At 38.0% G+C, this 18,187-nt stretch overlaps 1 protein-coding gene across 19 annotated transcripts in view; it reads right to left on the bottom strand.

Annotated features, from left to right (window-relative positions):
- LOC133605783 (neurexin-1a-like) overlaps positions 1 to 18,187 on the bottom strand; it is a 670,433-nt gene that overhangs the window by 285,500 nt on the left and 366,746 nt on the right. For 18 of the 19 annotated variants that reach the window (XM_061959083.1, XM_061959095.1, XM_061959164.1 and 15 more), the window contains one exon: positions 8,339 to 8,458. The exons of the other annotated variant lie outside the window; for it this stretch is intronic. In XM_061959083.1, the coding sequence (XP_061815067.1) occupies positions 8,339 to 8,458 (120 nt within the window). The remainder of the gene's footprint in view (positions 1 to 8,338; positions 8,459 to 18,187) is intronic. 19 annotated transcript variants of the gene reach the window in all.

The raw sequence follows: 18,187 nt of genomic DNA, 5'->3' as shown, positions 1-18,187 counted from the left end.
ATGGTTACTTGCATTAATATTATTATATATTAGGATTACATTAGTGCTTGAATTGTTCTCAAAATAATGCTGACTATAATATTGTTTATCTGTAATAATTTTTGGGAAAATGTATCGTCCAGCAAAATGTGTAACTGAACCAGGCCTAATTGTAAAGCAGGCTTTTCTCAAAGACTCAATATGTTTCATTACGAATTATTTGAGTAAGGATTATTGAAATAAAGGGAAATTGCAAGCATTGAATTATATGTTTTTTTTTTCTATATAAGCCAAAGCTAGACTGATCTTTAAAGCCAAGTTGGTGCATACCGGAAGTGTTTGTAAGATAATGAACAAAATATGTTCATACAAAATACATTATTTAATATTTTAATACAATGCTACTGCATGCACCAGCAACTACAAACCCTATAAACAGGCTGTAGAGGACACATCTAAGGTACTGTATATGCCAGCATATGCAGTGTGGTGTGGCTATAAATGTTAATAGGCCGCTGTAAAAGCTATGCTGCCATAGTTGGTGCAATGCCAACAGCAGCATATTTACCACACAGCCTTGGCAAAGAGTTGGGCTTTATTGTGTCATTTGTAAGTACAACACAGCGATTACATATCATGCTAATGATACAGAGGCAGCAGGCAAGGTACTAAAGTAAGATAACTCGATAAACTCTACTTGTAACCTACTTTCATTGAATCCATCGCTGTGTTCCAAATGGCCTTTCTCTTGCTAACAGAAGTATAAAAACGATATTTTCCGGCAGCTTCTCTCATTTTTCAACCCCTCTTCCAATTCCCATGACAATCCATCAGCGAAGATACAACTTTAGGTTCATTCCTCTCGCACAGATTCTCCTTGGCAGAAAGATGCAAGACTTGCATCTTTATTCATTCCACCAACTCAAGTTCGTCACAGTTCTAGGAAAGCATTTCGTTGCGGCCGTACTGGATATCGCATCCCACGGGTCGTGATATTGATTTGCACTTTTGTTTTATTAGGTCTGCAGGAACAATGTGGCTACAGTAGCAACAGTAACGAGGCTCAACAGACCCAAATGTAATATATTCTCACATGTCCTAAGAGCTGGTCTGCTCCCCCCTGCTGTAAATGAGCATTCACAATGAATATGCAAGACTGGGAAAACAAAGTTGAGCGCCATTTTTCTACACAAAGAAGGCTCACAAGAGTTCACGGCAACTTTTGCCCGTTGTTGATGTAGCGCATCCATCCATCCATCCGTCTTCTTCCGCTTATCCGAGGTTGGGCCGCGGGGGCAGCAGCCTAAGCAGGGAAGCCCTGACTTCCCTCTCCACAGCCACTTCTTCCAGCTCTTCCCGGGGGATCCCGAGGCGTTCCCAGGCCAGCCGGGAGACAGTCTTCCCAACGTGTCCTGGGTCTTTCCCGTGGCCTCCTACCGGTCGGACGTGCCCTAAACACCTCCCTAGGGAGGCGTTCGGGTGGCATCCTGAGCAGATGCCCGAACCACCTCATCTGGCTCCTCTCGATGTGGAGGAGCAGCGGCTTTACTTGAGTTCCTCCCGGATGACAGAGCTTCTCATCCTATCTCTAAGGGAGAGCCCCGCCACCTGGCGGAGGAAACTCATTTTGACCGCTTGTACCCGTGATCTTGTCCTTTCGGTCATAACCCAAAGCTCATGACCATAGGTGAAGATGGGAACGTAGATCGACCAGTAAATTGAGAGCTTTGCCTTCCGGCTCAGCTCCTTCTTCACCACAACGGATTGATACAGCGTCCGCAATACTGAAGACGCCGCACCAATCCGCCTGTCGATCTCACGATCCACTCTTCCCTCACTCGTGGACAAGACTCCGAGGTACTTGAACTCCTCCACTTGGGGCAGGGTCTCCTCCGCAACCCGGAGATGGCACTCCACCCTTTTCCGGGCGAGAACCATGGACTCGGACTTGGTGATTCTCATCCCAGTCGCTTCACACTCAGCTGCGAACCGATCCAGTGAGAGCTGAAGATCCTGGCCAGATGAAGCCATCAGGACCACATCATCTGCAAAAAGCAGCGCAGTCCTTCTCAAATAGTGGGGTGGGCCCCCCTGGAGGGGCACTGTGCGTGTGACCTCGGAAATATGCTTTTTACCAAAAAAGTACAAAATAAAATCTGTCTGGAGCCGCAAAAAATTAAAAGCCTTCTATAAGTGATATAATGAAGTCAACACATTATATAAGTGTCTAAATTAGCTATATTAGCCTACTATCAAAATGACTATGTGTCGTAGGCTGACACAAATCTTCGTTGACAGAAATGTTGAAATGTAATATTTATTCTACACATTTTTACAACATTGGAAAACATTAGTAAAACGCAGGCTTCTCAGGGGATGAGCTAACTCCTCTAAATACCATATTTTTCGGACTATAAGTCGCAATTTTTTTCATACTTTAGCCGGGGTGCGACTTATACTCAGGAGCGACTTATGTGTGAAAGTATTAACACATTACCGTAAAATATCAAATAATATTATTTAGCTCGTTCACGTAAGAGACTAGACGTATAAGATTTCATGGGATTTAGCGATTAGGAGTGACAGATTGTTTGGTAAACGTATAGCATGTTCTATATGTTATAGTTATTTGAATGACTCTTACCATAATATGTTACGTTAACATACCAGGCACGTTCTCAGTTGGTTATTTATGCCTCATATAACGTACACTTATTCAGCCTGTTGTTCACTATTCTTTATTTATTTTAAATTGCTTTTCAAATGTCTATTCTTGGTGTTGGGTTTTATCAAATTAATTTCCCCAACAAATGCGACTTATACTCCAGTGCGACTTATATATGTTTTTTTCCTTCTTTATTATGCATTTTCGGCAGGTGCGACATACTCCGGTGCGACTTATACTCCGAAAAGTACGGTAACTGGCTTAGAATGGTCAAAGGTATAGATGTGTGTGTGTCCAAGTTTAAAGTAAATGGTGGGCTGTCTTCTTCGAATGGATTTATAACAATCTATGCAAGCTGGGTTACGTTTGCTGTGGTCTGGAACAACATGGCACACAAACAACTATCAGAAATGCAGGCAATATTACATACAGATAATATGTCATGAGAAATACAAATATAAATTAAATACACCGAGGACATAGGTAAAGGAAATTAAATGAGCTCAAATATACCTACAAGTGAGGCATAATGATGCAATATGTACATAAAGCCAGGTTAAATAGCATGTTAGCATCGATTAGCTTGCAGTCATGGACTGACAAAATATGCTTGATAAGCACTCCACACAAGTCAATAACATCAACACAGTTCACCTTTGTGCATTCACGCACAGCATAAAACGTTCGGTGGACAAAATGAGACAAAGAAGGAGCGGCATAAAATATGTCTTTCTGTGGCATCGTTGAAGAAAGTTATACATACAAACAAACAACGGTGAGTTCTCGGGCCGCCAAGATTAGTAGGACAAAACGGTGCTCGCCAAATACTCTCATCAGTGAATCATGTTTAATATAAACAGTGGGATTTCTAACAATTAGGGAGGTTTGGGTCATGTTGTCTTCTTACAGAAACCATAATAAAACAAAAATATATTTTTTCCCCCATCTTTTTCTATTTGAAAACATTTTCTAAAAAGCCGCGGGGAGCTACGAGGGCGACACTAAAGAGCCGCATGTGGCTCTGGAACCGCAGGTTGCAGACCTCCGCTTTAGTGTTAATAAGCTTACAATGTTATGCAGAGGTATAGTTATAACAATTTTATAGACAAATTATACTTTTTATAGTCACGGTGGAGAGTGGGCGGGCCGCAAAATATTTTCTTTTTTCCTAGCAGGGGGGCGTAACAGAAAATATTTGAGAAACACTGATCAAGCAGATGAAAAGGGAGAGGAGGGCGAATATAATAACGGCAATCTGTTATCAAGCTGCTACACTGCAACTTATTTGCCACTTGCCAAGATAAAAAAAAATATTTCTAGAAATTTCCCTAGTTTTAAGAGCTATTTACTTATGTTAAGTCATTGACTTCACATCATAATCTTAATTTTAGCATGAATGATTATAATGTGTCTATTCTAGTTTAAAAATGTTAGAAATTAGATAATAACTATTCAATTAAGATATTTTGTTTGCCCCCACATAGAAAATCTTGTTTAAGGATTCTGCAACATCATCACCAAGGATGCTTACTTTTAGAATTACAAAATGAATAATACTTGTTTTCAAAATAAAAGACTTGTTTCTATCTTAAAAGTCCTGCTCATTTCGAGATATACAAATCTTCAGTGATGTGCGGTGAGGTTCATGGCTGGTGAGGCACTGACTTCATCACAGTCAGATTTACAAACATATGAACCCTAAAGAGTATCTTATTCACCATTTGATTGGCAGCAGTTAACGGGTTATGTTTAAAAGCTCATACCAGCATTCTTCCCTGCTTGGTACTCAGCATCAAGTGTTGGAATTGGGGGTTGAATCACCAAAAATGATTCCCGGGCGTGGCACCGCTGCTGCCCACTGCTCCCCTCACCTCCCAGGGGGTGAACAAGGGGATGGGTCAAATGCAGAGGACAAATTTCACCACACCTACCTAGTGTGTGTGACAATCATTGGTACTTTAACTTAACTTTAACTTTACACATACAAACTGTAGCACACAAAAAAGCACATTTAATAAAAAAACGTTATTATGGTCTTACCTTTACTTATAAATTAAGTCCATGCGCCGCTGTTGTGCTGGATTAATGAACCCCCTGACGGGAGTGTTATATCATCTAAAGCCCTCACTTCAACTTTCCACGTGCAAGATTGAATCTATTTAAAAAGTGTAACCGAGGGTTTATAAATGTCGCCTATACTGTATGAAACTACAAAATAAAAAACACGGAGGCTCCAGTTTACACGAGGACCACTTTATTTACCTTCTTTCAAAAACCTCCGTTCCACTCCAACGTGTCATCACTTCCGCTCTTAGCGCCTTCAAAATAAGAGCTCAAAGCATTTACTGTATAACAGCGCATAACAGGAACTTAACATCACAAAGAGGAAAGCCCATAAAAATAGGTTACAAAAGTTATTTAATAAAAAGCCAAAAAGTGCAAAAACAATAATGTTCGTGTTGGAGGAGTTGTGAATTAGGTACACCTGCAGTCTGCAGGTGTACCTAATGTTGTGGCCCTGCAGTCATTCACAACTCCTCCAACACGAACATTATTGTTTTTGCACTTTTTGGCTTCTTATGAAATAACTTTTTTTAAATAAAGTTAAAGTTAAAGTTAAAGTACCAATGATTGTCACACACACACTAGGTGTGGCGAAATTATTATTATATTATATTATTATATATATTATTATTATTATTATTAAATAGATTCAATCTTGCACGTGGAAAGTTTAAGTGTGGGCTTTAGTTGATATAACACTCCCGTCAGGGGTTGCATTCTACGGCGGGGGTGCAGGAGGCGGGACTACTGCGAGCCTCACCCAGTGCGTCTTTTGCAGCCGTTTTATGATCGCTCAGCACAAGAAATACGTTACACACATACAGTTGTTGACAAAATACACTGTACATTATATACCTCAGCTAACTAAACTATGGAAATGTATAATATAGTTCATATAGCAATACGGTCTCACTGCACAGCAGGCCAGCAGTTAGCCGAGTCCGCAATCCATGGTGAGACACAAATGAGTGACGTGCCTCAACTGGCTGCTGATCACCGCACTGTCTCTTCTCAGTATTTGAACAGCAAATGTGAAAATTCAGCGATTTTGAATAAAAATAATCTAAAACTGGTGAAGTTAAATGGAAAATAACTTTATAGTATAATCACTGGATACATTTAACAATTTAATAAATATGTTTTTCTTTTTACATTTTTTTTCTTTCCATGATGGCAGGTGAGGCGGGACTGCACATCACTGCAAATCTTAATTTAAGATGTCCTATCAAGTAAAATTAACTATCTGCAAGGACAGATAACTCCACTACTTTTTAGTTTTTGTTTGCAAAAATCTAGTCTTTTTTGCAGTGTGTAAATACTGGCGTTAGCTACAGAATGCCACGTTGGTTCTTTTATCCTTACTGCAGTTGAGACCATTCACCCCTGACTGCGTGAAGCGGTGCACAGGAAAATAACGACTCAACAAAAGCCTCCAGTGCATGTTTTGCATAAGAAAGTAGAAGCATTTGCACAAAGTATTACCCTGATGCTTTTAACTTTAATGAGTACAGAGTCCTTCAAACTAAGTGAGATCTTTAAAAGACATTAATATCACACAACACTTGAAGTGCATCATGTTGATTTCACACAGAGTTCTTTTTAAACAAAGGGCCAATCTGAATAATGAACCGGTAGTTCAGATGAGTCTCTTTTTTGCCATTCGTTTTTTTTTTTAACATTCAACTTAATATTATCTTTTTCAAGGTAGTCCTGCTACAAACATTGATATTAAAACACCAGTGCGGGTGGCACTGGGAGGAAGGTGGGTGCATTAAATTGATAGGGTGCATTTCTCCTAAAATGTGTGGTGAGCTAAGGTATAACGGCAATTTTCACATTTTTAGCAGAGGTACAACTGCAATATATTTTCAAAAATGTCTAGACTTTTCCCATCACTGCAAAATGAAAGACTAGCAAGCTAAATTCATGTTTATTTATATCAGGGGTCGGCAACCAAAACGTTGAAAGAGCCATATTGGACCAAAAATATAAAAAACAAATCTGGAGCCGCAAAAAATTAAAAGCGTACATAAGTCTTATAATGAAGGCAACACATGATTTAGGAGTCTATATTAGCTACATTAGCCCACTATCAAAATGACTGTCGCAGGCTGAAGCAAATCTTCATTGACAGAAATGTTGAAATGTAATATTTATTATACACATTTTTACAACATTAGAAACCATTAATAGATCAGAGGCTACTCAGAAGGTGAGATAACTTCTGGAAATTACTGGCTTTTAATGGCCAAAGGTATAGATGTGTCTCAAGTTAAAGGAAATGGCAGGCTGTCTTCTTCTAATGGATTTATTACAATCTTTGGCCAGCTGGGTAATGTTTGCTGTGGTCTGGAACAACATGGCACACAAACATCTGAAATGTGTCATGAGACATGCAAAAGTAAATTATGTACAACAAGGATAAAAGTAAAGGATATTAAATGAGCTCGAATATACCTACAAATGAGGCATAATGATGCAAGCCTAAATAGCATGTTAGCATTGATTAGGTTAGATTAGAAGGCGATGGCCTTCGTCCTCGCTTTCTCCCGTGTCGCTGGCTGTCGTGTCGTTTTCGTCGGTTTCGCTTGCATACGGTTCAAACCGATATGGCTCAATAGCTTCAGTTTCTTCTTCAATTTCGTTTTCGCTACCTGCCTCCACACTACAACCATCCGTTTCAATACATGCGTAATCTGTTGAATCGTTTATGCCGCTGAAATCCGAGTCTGAATCCGAGCTAATGTCGCTATAGCTTGCTGTTCTATCCGCCATGTTTCTTTGTATTGGCATCACTGTGTGACGTCACAGGAAAATGGACGGGTGGTTAAAATCAGGCACTTTGAAGCTTTTTTTAGGGATATTGCGTGATGGGTAAAATTTTGAAAAAAACTTCGAAAAATAAAATAAGCCACTGGGACCTGATTTTTAATGGTTTTAACCCTTCTGAAATTGTGATAATGTTCCCCTTTAAGCCAAAATGCGTCCGTTCTCCCTTTTCTGTCTACACACTATGTCTGCTTGTAAGTACTCCGTGATTGTACGCTGCCGAACATGCTCCTCTGCTCGTAAACCAGCAATGACACGACGTGACGAGGACGGCCGCCAGGCCGGTACCTTTCAGAGGTGGTATAGTACCGAATATGATTCATTCGTATCGCGGTACTATAATAATACCGTATACCGTACAACCCTAATGTAAACCAATACATATAGATAGATCCATCTAGCAGTAAACATCATTGAGGAGCATTGAGCAAGTTGTCTTATTTATCAGCAACTCCATACCTGAGAACAATGCAGATTTACACTAACCCACGTCTATAATCCCTCGTTTTAATCCAACAGGTGTAGAGAGGACCCAAATAGAGCATGTTGTCTGCAAACAGGCACGATCTGCGATAGGAATGTCGTGACACATATCTGCAAACATTAAAATGTGTGACTAAGCTTTTGCTGGATGCATTGTAATAGCCCACAGATGGACTGAACTATGAATCATGTCATTCCATTCACAGACTTGGGATGGAGTGAAACCGCGTCTATTCTATTCTTACTTTACCGTGGACGTGAGCAGAAAAAAACTCACAAAAAAAACAAAACACTTGGACGCATGTTCTGGAAGCCTACCGTCATTGCACAGCGGTCCGCCAAATGTTGTCATGCTGCAGTCACAGCTGAATCCCTCCCACTGCTGAAGACACACACCCTGGTTGGCACATGAGTCTTCCTGGCATGTAGTGCTGGGGCCTGAGCGTGAAGACAAGCACAACACACAGTGAGCCCACTGACGTGACGCACGTCACTACTGACTCGTCCCACTTCGCTCTACAGTAAAACATGTCACACAAATAAACGCCTGCAAAAAAAGCGAGACATACAAAGAAAGATTTTTGCTGTAAAAACACACCAAAAAGAAATGTGTGTTTTTTTTTGACCGAACACAACAGACCAAACAGTCTTCAAAAAGTCTTTCATATTAGATGAAGTCACAGTTGACATTTCGCATGCAGACACAGACAAAAAAAAGTGTTTGTGTGATTAAAGTCAAGTATTTTTCTTACAAGTATTGTTATGACAGTGTGCTTCAAAAATAGAAAATACGGTAACACTTTAGTATGGGGAACACATTCACCATTAATTAGTTGCTTATTAACATGCAAATTAGTAACATATTGGCTCTTAATTATTCATTATTAACCCTTGTGTGGTGTTCGGGTCTGCGGGACCCATTTTCATTTTTTATTAAAAGAAAAATGATACAATTAATTAATTTTTCAAACTGAGACTCACTGACTTTGGCTCATTTTCTGTGAAGAACATACATCAGAATACATATTTACTGACCACACACCATACACCCCCCCTACACATTTCTATTACATATAAGATGTCCGGGTCCACTGGACCCGGAGCTAATAGAAGTGTGGAAATTGATGTTCTGTGTACCACACACACACACACACACACACACACACACACACACACACACACACACACACACACACACACACACACACACACACACACCTAGACAGGAGGAGGACAGAGTGTAGGTACACAGAACATCAGAGGGTCAAATGTGCGAGAAAATGAGAGCAGACAGTGTTTACAAACAATGTGGCAACCTTGTGTGGGAACTGCAGGTGCAGAAACACAAAAGAAGAATCCCCGTGGGATGCAGAAACTGGCAGAGAAATTTTCCGTGCAACGTTCATATTGTTGTTGCTCAACCAGCGTTTTTGGGTCTGATGAACCCGTTGCATTTTGTGGCTTTTAATGCCTCACAATCAAACACGTTTATGTTAAAATACCGAACAGATGTTTGTTGGAATAAGGAAAACATCTGTTTAGTATTTTAACATAAAAGTGTTTGATTGTGAGGCATTAAAAGCCACAAAATCAGACCCACAAACGCTGGCTGAGTAACAATAATATGAACATTACACAAGGGTTGAGTACTAATGCCTTATTCTGCATGGCCTTATTATACAACCAGTAAGCCATTAACTAAGAGTAACCTCAGAATTATTGCTTATTAGTACTCAGAAAGGAAGTTGTTGTATATGATGCTTCCTTTAATACCACTTAATGAATATGGTCTGTTCTTACATAACAAAACACAAAACTACAATAACCCTAACCCTGACAGTTAAGTCTGTGTTACTTAAAATATGTTCCCCATACTAAAATGTTACCCATTATTCACCATTAATTAGTTGATTAGTAAAATATTGGCTCTTAATTAATCATTATTAAGCACTTATTAATGCCTTATTCTGCATGGCCTTATTATGCAACAAGTAAGCCATTAACTAAGAGTCTTCCCTCATCAGAATTATTGCTTACTAGTAACCCTAACCCTAACCCTTATATGTTCCCCTAGTGTCCGAATAACTGTAAATTAAGTATTTCTTACTTAGAATGTGTTCCCCATACTAAAGTGTTACCGAAAATACAATCATCTGCTGGTTCTTCAATGGCATGCACTTATTTGTGCCTTATTCCAGTCTAACCTTCCTCCTCTAAATCCCCATGCAGTGCAAGTACAGTATGTGTGTGACAGAGACGCTGCGCTAATGCAGCTCATGGTGGATTAAGTACAGATGGTTAGTATGGATGACAGTAGGATTTTTTTTCAATTAAATCCTTAAGTACATCTTTCATTATTATATAGTGTGGATGTGCCTTTAATCAAATACAACTAGTGTGCAGTGGTGTACCGTCAGGGCCAGCAAGGCCTTCTCTGCTGGCCTAACAAAACCAGAAATCATGATCATAATTGCAATTATTTTTTAATTTACTTTCCCTAAATATCTAAAAGTATTCATATTCTCTTCATGTCATATTATGCTCGTTCCAGTGCTGGTGTTTTTAGTTTTAGTTTGTATCCAATCAGAATTCAGCTATCTTATGTTGACATGCTGTACCAAATCAGAATCAACAATGCGGGCGTCAGTGCACTGTAAGTGAACGGGGACATACAGTTGGTAGACAGCTGCGATAGCCAATCAGATCACAAGTTGTTGTCAGTAAGGCCTTCTAGATGGCCTTACGTTGAACGTGACATTTACGCGTCCTGTGATTGGATACCGATCGGGACCGTTAGTGGATGAATTTGAGAACATAGAGTTGATAGACAGTTGTGATAGCCAATTAGATCACAAGTTGTTGACAGTAGCTGTTAACTCTTGTTGTTAAAGTGTGTTATGCTAGTCATTTAATTAACATGTGTATTTGTCGCCATCATGTGGTCAGGGCAGTTAATATATCTTTGAGAAGTGTGTACTTTGAATCAAACTTTATTGATCGGAAGTTGCATAAGCCAAGCAGAGAAATTTACGGTTTATGTTTTAATTGCTGATGTGTTTTAATTGATCAAAAAATACCCCATTTTGTACACTGTTCATGTGTTTCAATGACCAGTAGGGCGTAAATGTGTTCCTGTATAGTATTTCTCCAGCAATGGTCATGTGGGAACATCAATGATGGTATTTTGAGAGGTAATCATTGAAGTCGGACATCGCTGAAGGCCTAGGTGGGAAACGCACGGCCCGCCACTGGTAGTGTGGCTATTTACAGTTGATTTGTATTCTGACCAATTAAAGGATTGTACATTGCATTTGTTCCCCTGTGCATATTTGACAGGTATAAATAAACATAGATGCAATTTTAACAAGCCTTCTACTCAAATAATAGTAGTTTAAGTAAGTCAAATTAAATAAAGATAGAATTACATTGAAATGTGATAATCCTTAACAAGCCGGTATATTAAAGGGGTTGTTAGCAGGCTTTACAGTGATGCTTAGACGGTCACTGAGGTGGGCACTATGATTGACACATCAACTTAATGTGTATTATATTTTTCCATGAGAGCATGTTGTTGTGAGCTGTGAGGTGTGTGTGTGTTAAAATCATGGTTGTGTTTTACAAATGATGACAGATGTGAACAAGAGCATGTATTGTCTTTGTGTGATGACGTAAATGAGGTGTGGTTGTATTGTATAATAAGTATGTGTCAATGAAAGGGCATTTCATGACTTTTCTTAATTTTATTACACGCGTATGATTGTATTTGGTTGTATTTTGTGTATCCCTTTCATTTAGGTAGCCAGGGACTGCAGATGGAAATGAGCTATTTAGCTATAATCTGGTGCAGAACATATCTGTCTTTGAGTGTATTGTTTCTGTGCATTGTCCCTTCAAATAAAGACTAATCTAAACTAAACTAGAGCAAAGGTCTTTAACCTTTTGACCTCAGGGCCCAACTTTTCCACTCCAGAGGAAGTGGAAATATTAACTCTGAACTAGTAATTAGTCATTTTAATCATGTTCAATAATTATATATAACCTGCTTACAACCTTGTCAAATAATATAAATCCATGTGTATATATATATATATATATATATATATATATATATATATATATATATATATATATATATATATATATATATATATATATATATATATAAAATGTACTTTGTATTTTTTATTTATTTATTTTTATTAGTCAATCCAACAAAACAATACACAACAATACCATAACAATGCAATTCCAATTCCAAAACCAAACCCATAATTGACTTTGATACACCTATTTTGACTGAATATTAATTTATTATTTGATGCATAAATGTATTAAATGTTTTTTTGGTCATTCTAACTGATTGAAAAAAAAATTCTACAATAGACACTTTAAATAATGCTTGTTTTCCAACTAGTTTGTTGGTAAACAATGATAATAATCAAATGAAGGAACACTTGTATAATATCATGGGGCACTTATATATAGAGATGTCCGATAATATCAGCCTGCCGATATTATTGGCCGATAAATGCTTTAGAATGTAATATCGGAAATTATCGGTATCATTTTCTTTATTATCGGTATCGTTTTTTTAATTATTTTTTTATTGTTTTTTTTTATTAAATCAACATAACAATTACAAGATACACTTACAATTAGTACACTAACCCAAAAAACCTCCCTCCCCCATTTACACTCATTCACACAAAAGGGTTGTTTCTTTCTGTTATTAATATTCTGGTTCCTACATTCCATCCATCCATCCATCCATTTTCTACCGCTTTTTCTCTTTTGGGGTCGCGGGGGGCGCTGGAGCCTATCTCAGCTACAATCGGGCGGAAGGCGGGGTACACCCTGGACAAGTCGCCACCTCATCGCAGGGCCAACACAGATAGACAGACAACATTCACACTCACATCCACACACTAGGGCCAATTTAGTGTTGCCAATCAACTTATCCCCAGGTGCATGTCTTTGGAGGTGGGAGGAAGCCGGAGTACCCGGAGGGAACCCACGCAGTCACGGGGAGAACATGCAAACTCCACACAGAAAGATCCCGAGCCCGGGATTGAACCCAAGACTACTCAGGACCTTCGTATTGTGAGGCAGATGCACTAACCCTTCTGCCACCGTGAAGCCCCTACATTATATATCAATATATATCAATACAGTCTGCAAGGGATACAGTCCGTAAGCACACATGATTGTGCGTGCTGCTGGTCCACTCATAGTACTAACCTTTAACAGTTAATTTTACTCATTTTCATTAATTACTAGTTTATATGTAACTGTTTTTATATTGTTTTACTTTCTTCTTTATTCAAGAAAATGTTTTTAATTTATTTATCTTTTTTTTTTCTTTTTTTTTTTTTTTTTTTAAAGGACCTTATCTTCACCGTACCTGGTTGTCCAAATTAGGCATAAATAATGTGTTAATTCCACGACTGTATATATTGGTATCAGTTGATATCGGTTTCGGTTGGTATCTGTATCGGTAATTAAGGGTTTGGTCAATATCTGAATATCGGATACCGGCAAAAAGCCATTATCGGACATCCCTAGTTATAAATGTATATTGTCATAGTAGAGAAAGGATTCATATGGCCCCATTCCTGGGTAGATTTCACATGAGAGGAAAGTGGGGGGGGTTAATAATTTTGCAATGCAGTCTGCTAAAAATGATGGAAAGTGCAACTCTACATAGCGACTGACGCTGTGGTCAAATTTGGAATTGCCACACAACACATTTTAAGATATCCAACACGCTACTGCCATCCGGCGGCTAAAGTGGATAGTGCACTCCCCCAATTCGGCATGTTTCATGTGTCAGGTAAATCGCGACAAATGGGGCCAGACAAATCCCCTTCTTACTGTATATGTTTTGCAGTTACAAGCGGCCCTCTGATGGCAGCCACAAGTGTGACGCGGCCCACGATGAAAGTGAGTTTTACACCTTAATGTTTTACATTAACTTTTTGTTTTTAATCATTTAGTTTCTTTTCAGCTTTGCTTTTGAAATACTTTGTACATTTCGGTACCACTTTAGTATGGGGAACATTATTCTCCATTAATTAGTTTCTTTTTAACATGCAAATTAGTAACACATTGGTTCTTAATTATTCAGTATTAAGTACTTATTAATGCCGTATTCTGCATGGCCTTATTATACAACCAGTAAGCCATTAACTTTGAGTTTTCCCTCAATAACCTCAGAATTATTGCTTATTAGTACTAAGTAAGGAAGTTGATGTATATAATTCTCCCTTTAATACCATTTAATGAATATGGTCTGTTCTTACATAACAAAACACAAAACTATAATAACCCTAAACCTAACCCTTAAGTCTTTGTTACTTTCAATATGTTCCCCTAGTGTCCGAATAACTCTAAATTAAGTCTTTGTTACTTTCAATATGTTCCCCTAGTGTCCGAATAACTCTAAATTAAGTCTTTGTTACTTATAATATGTTCCCCATACTAAAGTGTTACCCATTATTCACCATTAATTAGTTTCTTATTAACATGCAAATTAATAACATATTGGCTCTCAATTAGACATTATTAAGTACTGTATTTTTCGGACTATAACTCGCAGTTTTTTTTCATAGTTTGGCCGGGGGTGCGACTTATACTCAGGAGCGACTTATGTGTGAAATTATTAACACATTACCGTAAAATATCAAATAATATTATCTAGCTCATTCACGTAAGAGACTAGACGTATAAGATTTCATGGGATTTAGCCATCAGGAGTGACAGATTGTTTGGTAAACGTATAGCATGTTCTATATGTTATAGTTATTTGAATGACTCTTACCATAATATGTTACGTTAACATACCAGGCACGTTCTCAGTTGGTTATTTATGCGTCATATAACGTACACTTGTTCAGCCTGTTGTTCACTATTCTTTTTTTATTTTAAATTGCCTTTCAAATTTCTATTCTTGGTGTTGGGTTTTAGCAAATAAATGTCCCCAAAAAATGCGATTTATACTCCAGTGCGACTTATTTATGTTTTTTTCCTTCTTTATTATGCAGTTTCGGCAGGTGCGACTTATACTCCGGTGCACCTTATACTCCAAAAAATACGGTAATTGCTATTGTTGTTCACTATTCCTTATTTATTTTAAATTACCTTTCAAATGTCTATTCTTGGTGTTGGGTTTTATCAAATACATTTCCCCAAAAAATGTATATATATATGTTTTTTCCTTCTTTATTATGCATTTTCGGCAGGTGCGACTTATATTCCGGTGCGACTTATATTCCGAAAAATACGGTACTTATTAATGCCTTATTCTGCATGGCCTTTTTATACAACCAGTAATACATTAACTAAGAGTCTTCCCTCAATAAGCAACTAATTAATGGTGAATAATGTTCCCCATACTAAAGTGTTACCTACATTTCAATACTGGTAATGATCTACGTTTGTAGAATGAGTAGCACATAAATCAGTCATGTGGCATCGTTAAATGTACAACAATGCCATATAAAGGATAAAGAAAATGATTAAATTTTTTCAGTTAAAATGTCACTTTGGGGTACAGAACAAATGAGAGATAAAAAAAAATATGAACAAAGAAAAAAAAAATACCATAGATTTGACAAAGTGAGCCAACAGAAATGTTTTGTCCTTGCATTCATATGAGACTTTGGGGCAGGAGTGAACGGAAAAGGTGGTAGTCCTCCAACTTAAGCAATGTGATACTGTGTAGAAGTGTGGAGGAGAGGAGGAGGAATTCTGTATTAGACAAAACTATCTACCTTGCAAATCAGCTTTCATCAATGCAACTTTTGTCAGCAACATAGTTAGGGGAGGAAAAGGCAAAGTATAGCAGCTGTTAGTAAAACAGAAGAGCGTCGGCAATGAAAGAACAGATGCACAGACTGACGATGGGGTTTGAATCAGCAGGGGGTTGGAGGTAAACCCTGGTCTTGGTGAAAGTCTAAACATATCACCAAATACCAGCAATATTCCGTGTTATAAAGAAGGCGTAGTGATTGACAGCAACCAGTGAAACTGTGTGGCATACAAAGAGGACAGTTTAAAACAACCACCCAGAGTGCTAAATTCGATTACATGTGTAATGTGGGACCATAAAAGATCATGAGTTGCAAACTCATTTGAAAAGGGTGGATGAATTGTGAAATTAAACTAGGTGACTGATGTTGAAAAATAAATCCAATATTATCACGGGATGCTGTGCACATTAGGCTGGGCAAAAGCTATTCATGCATGCAACAAAGGCTTCATACATAATTCAAGATGATTGCTTCTGGCAAACTCTCAGATCCAGTAAGCTGTGCAGTGCAAAACGGAGTGGGGATGGAATAGGGAAGTAGCTACAACAGTACAAATATGGTTGAGGGAATAATCAGATTATGGTCAAGCGAAACACAAACGATAGCCTGTGATAAGGCATCATTGTTTGATGCATTTGGACAGAACGCTTACACACTGTACAGGTGACATAATGCACCACAGGTTGGTGTCAGTGTTGAGGGTATGTGACTTAGAACAATCTAAGAGCAACCCTATTAAATGGGAAAATGCCACCACAGGAATTGGTAGGGTAAGTGTTTAGCCAATCATCAAATGTATCCAGTTATTGTAATTTATGTTTTTTTTAACATGTAGGAATCGACACAATGTTGTTTTTAGATAGGGGGTAAGACATACACTCATGCATATAATCACGTTTCATCAAACATATATTAACGTTGTTGCCCTAGGGCAGTGGTCGGCAACCCAAAATGTTGAAAGAGCCATATTGGACCAAAAATAGAAAAACAAATCTGTCTGGAGCCGCAAAAAATTAAAAAGCCATATTACATACATATAGTGTGTCATGAGATATAAATTGAATTAAGAGGACTTAAAGGAAACTAAATGACCTCAAATATAGCTACAAATGAGGCATAATGATGCAATATGTACATACAGCTAGCCTAAATAGCATGTTAGCATCGATTAGCTTGCAGTCATGCAGTGACCAAATATGTCTGATTAGCACTCCACACAAGTCAATAACATCAACAAAACTCACCTTTCATGCACAACGTTAAAAGTTTTGTGGACAAAATGAGACAGAAAAAGATGTGGCATAAAACACGTCCTAGAAAGTCGGAGAAAGTTATACATGTAAACAAACTACGGTGAGTTCAAAGACCGCCAAAATTAGTAGGTCAAATCTGTGCTCTCCAAATACTCGAATCAGTGAAGCATGTTTAATATAAACAGTGTGCTTTGTAACAATTAGGGAGGCTTGTGTCATGTTTGTCCTCCTACAGAAACCATATTAAAAAAAAAATATAGTTTTTTTTTTTCTTTTTCCATTTTTCATACATTTTTTAAAAAGCTCCAGAGAGCCACTAGGGCAGCGCTAAAGAGCCGTCTAGAGCCGCGGGTTGCCGACCCCTGCCCTAGAGGAAACTGGGTAACACATGGCACACTGACAAAGCTTAACCTATTGATACTATAACAATCTACAAGGTTAATATAGTTGGCTTCTCTTTCTTCCCCTCCATAGATCTACTTTCTTTTGTATTTCTAGTTATCATTACATATATGTATTGTTGCATCTGAACAATTGTATTGTTGATAATCGAGGTAATTGTTATTATTCATTATCAATAGTGCTATTTCTATTGGTATTTGTATTGCTCCATTTGTAGTGTAATAATGTTCATTGTCATTTATGTATTATTATTTATTTCACTAATTGCTTCTTTGCTATCACTTTTACTATCATATTTGTACATATCCTATTTGCTGATGTTGTTATTGTTATTGTTGTGTTTGCTGCTGTTGTTTTTGTCTCTCTATCTTATCCCCCTCATGTTCCCACAATTTCCCCCTCTGTCTTCCTTTTTTTCTCTTTCTATCCCCTCCTGCTCCGACCTGACTGCATCAAATAATATAAATCAATTTAAATAAAGTCAACTACAAATAAGGCAACAAGAGAAGTATCCCACGCTTCTCTTTTGTAAAGTAAATTTGTACGGCCAATATGGGCATCTACATCAACTATATGATTTGCCTGAGAAGCTGGACAGGACAAGAAAATCAATAAAAATAAATAAATTAAAAAAAAAGATAGGGGGTAAGACAGCTAAATACAGCGCCCAACAAAACACATATGGACACTCATACAGGGACATA

The sequence above is a fragment of the Nerophis lumbriciformis genome, linkage group LG02 (assembly GCF_033978685.3).
Source record: "Nerophis lumbriciformis linkage group LG02, RoL_Nlum_v2.1, whole genome shotgun sequence".
In the NCBI taxonomy this organism is placed as follows: Eukaryota; Metazoa; Chordata; class Actinopteri; order Syngnathiformes; family Syngnathidae; genus Nerophis; species Nerophis lumbriciformis.
This window is presented reverse-complemented; position numbering and strand designations above follow the sequence as displayed.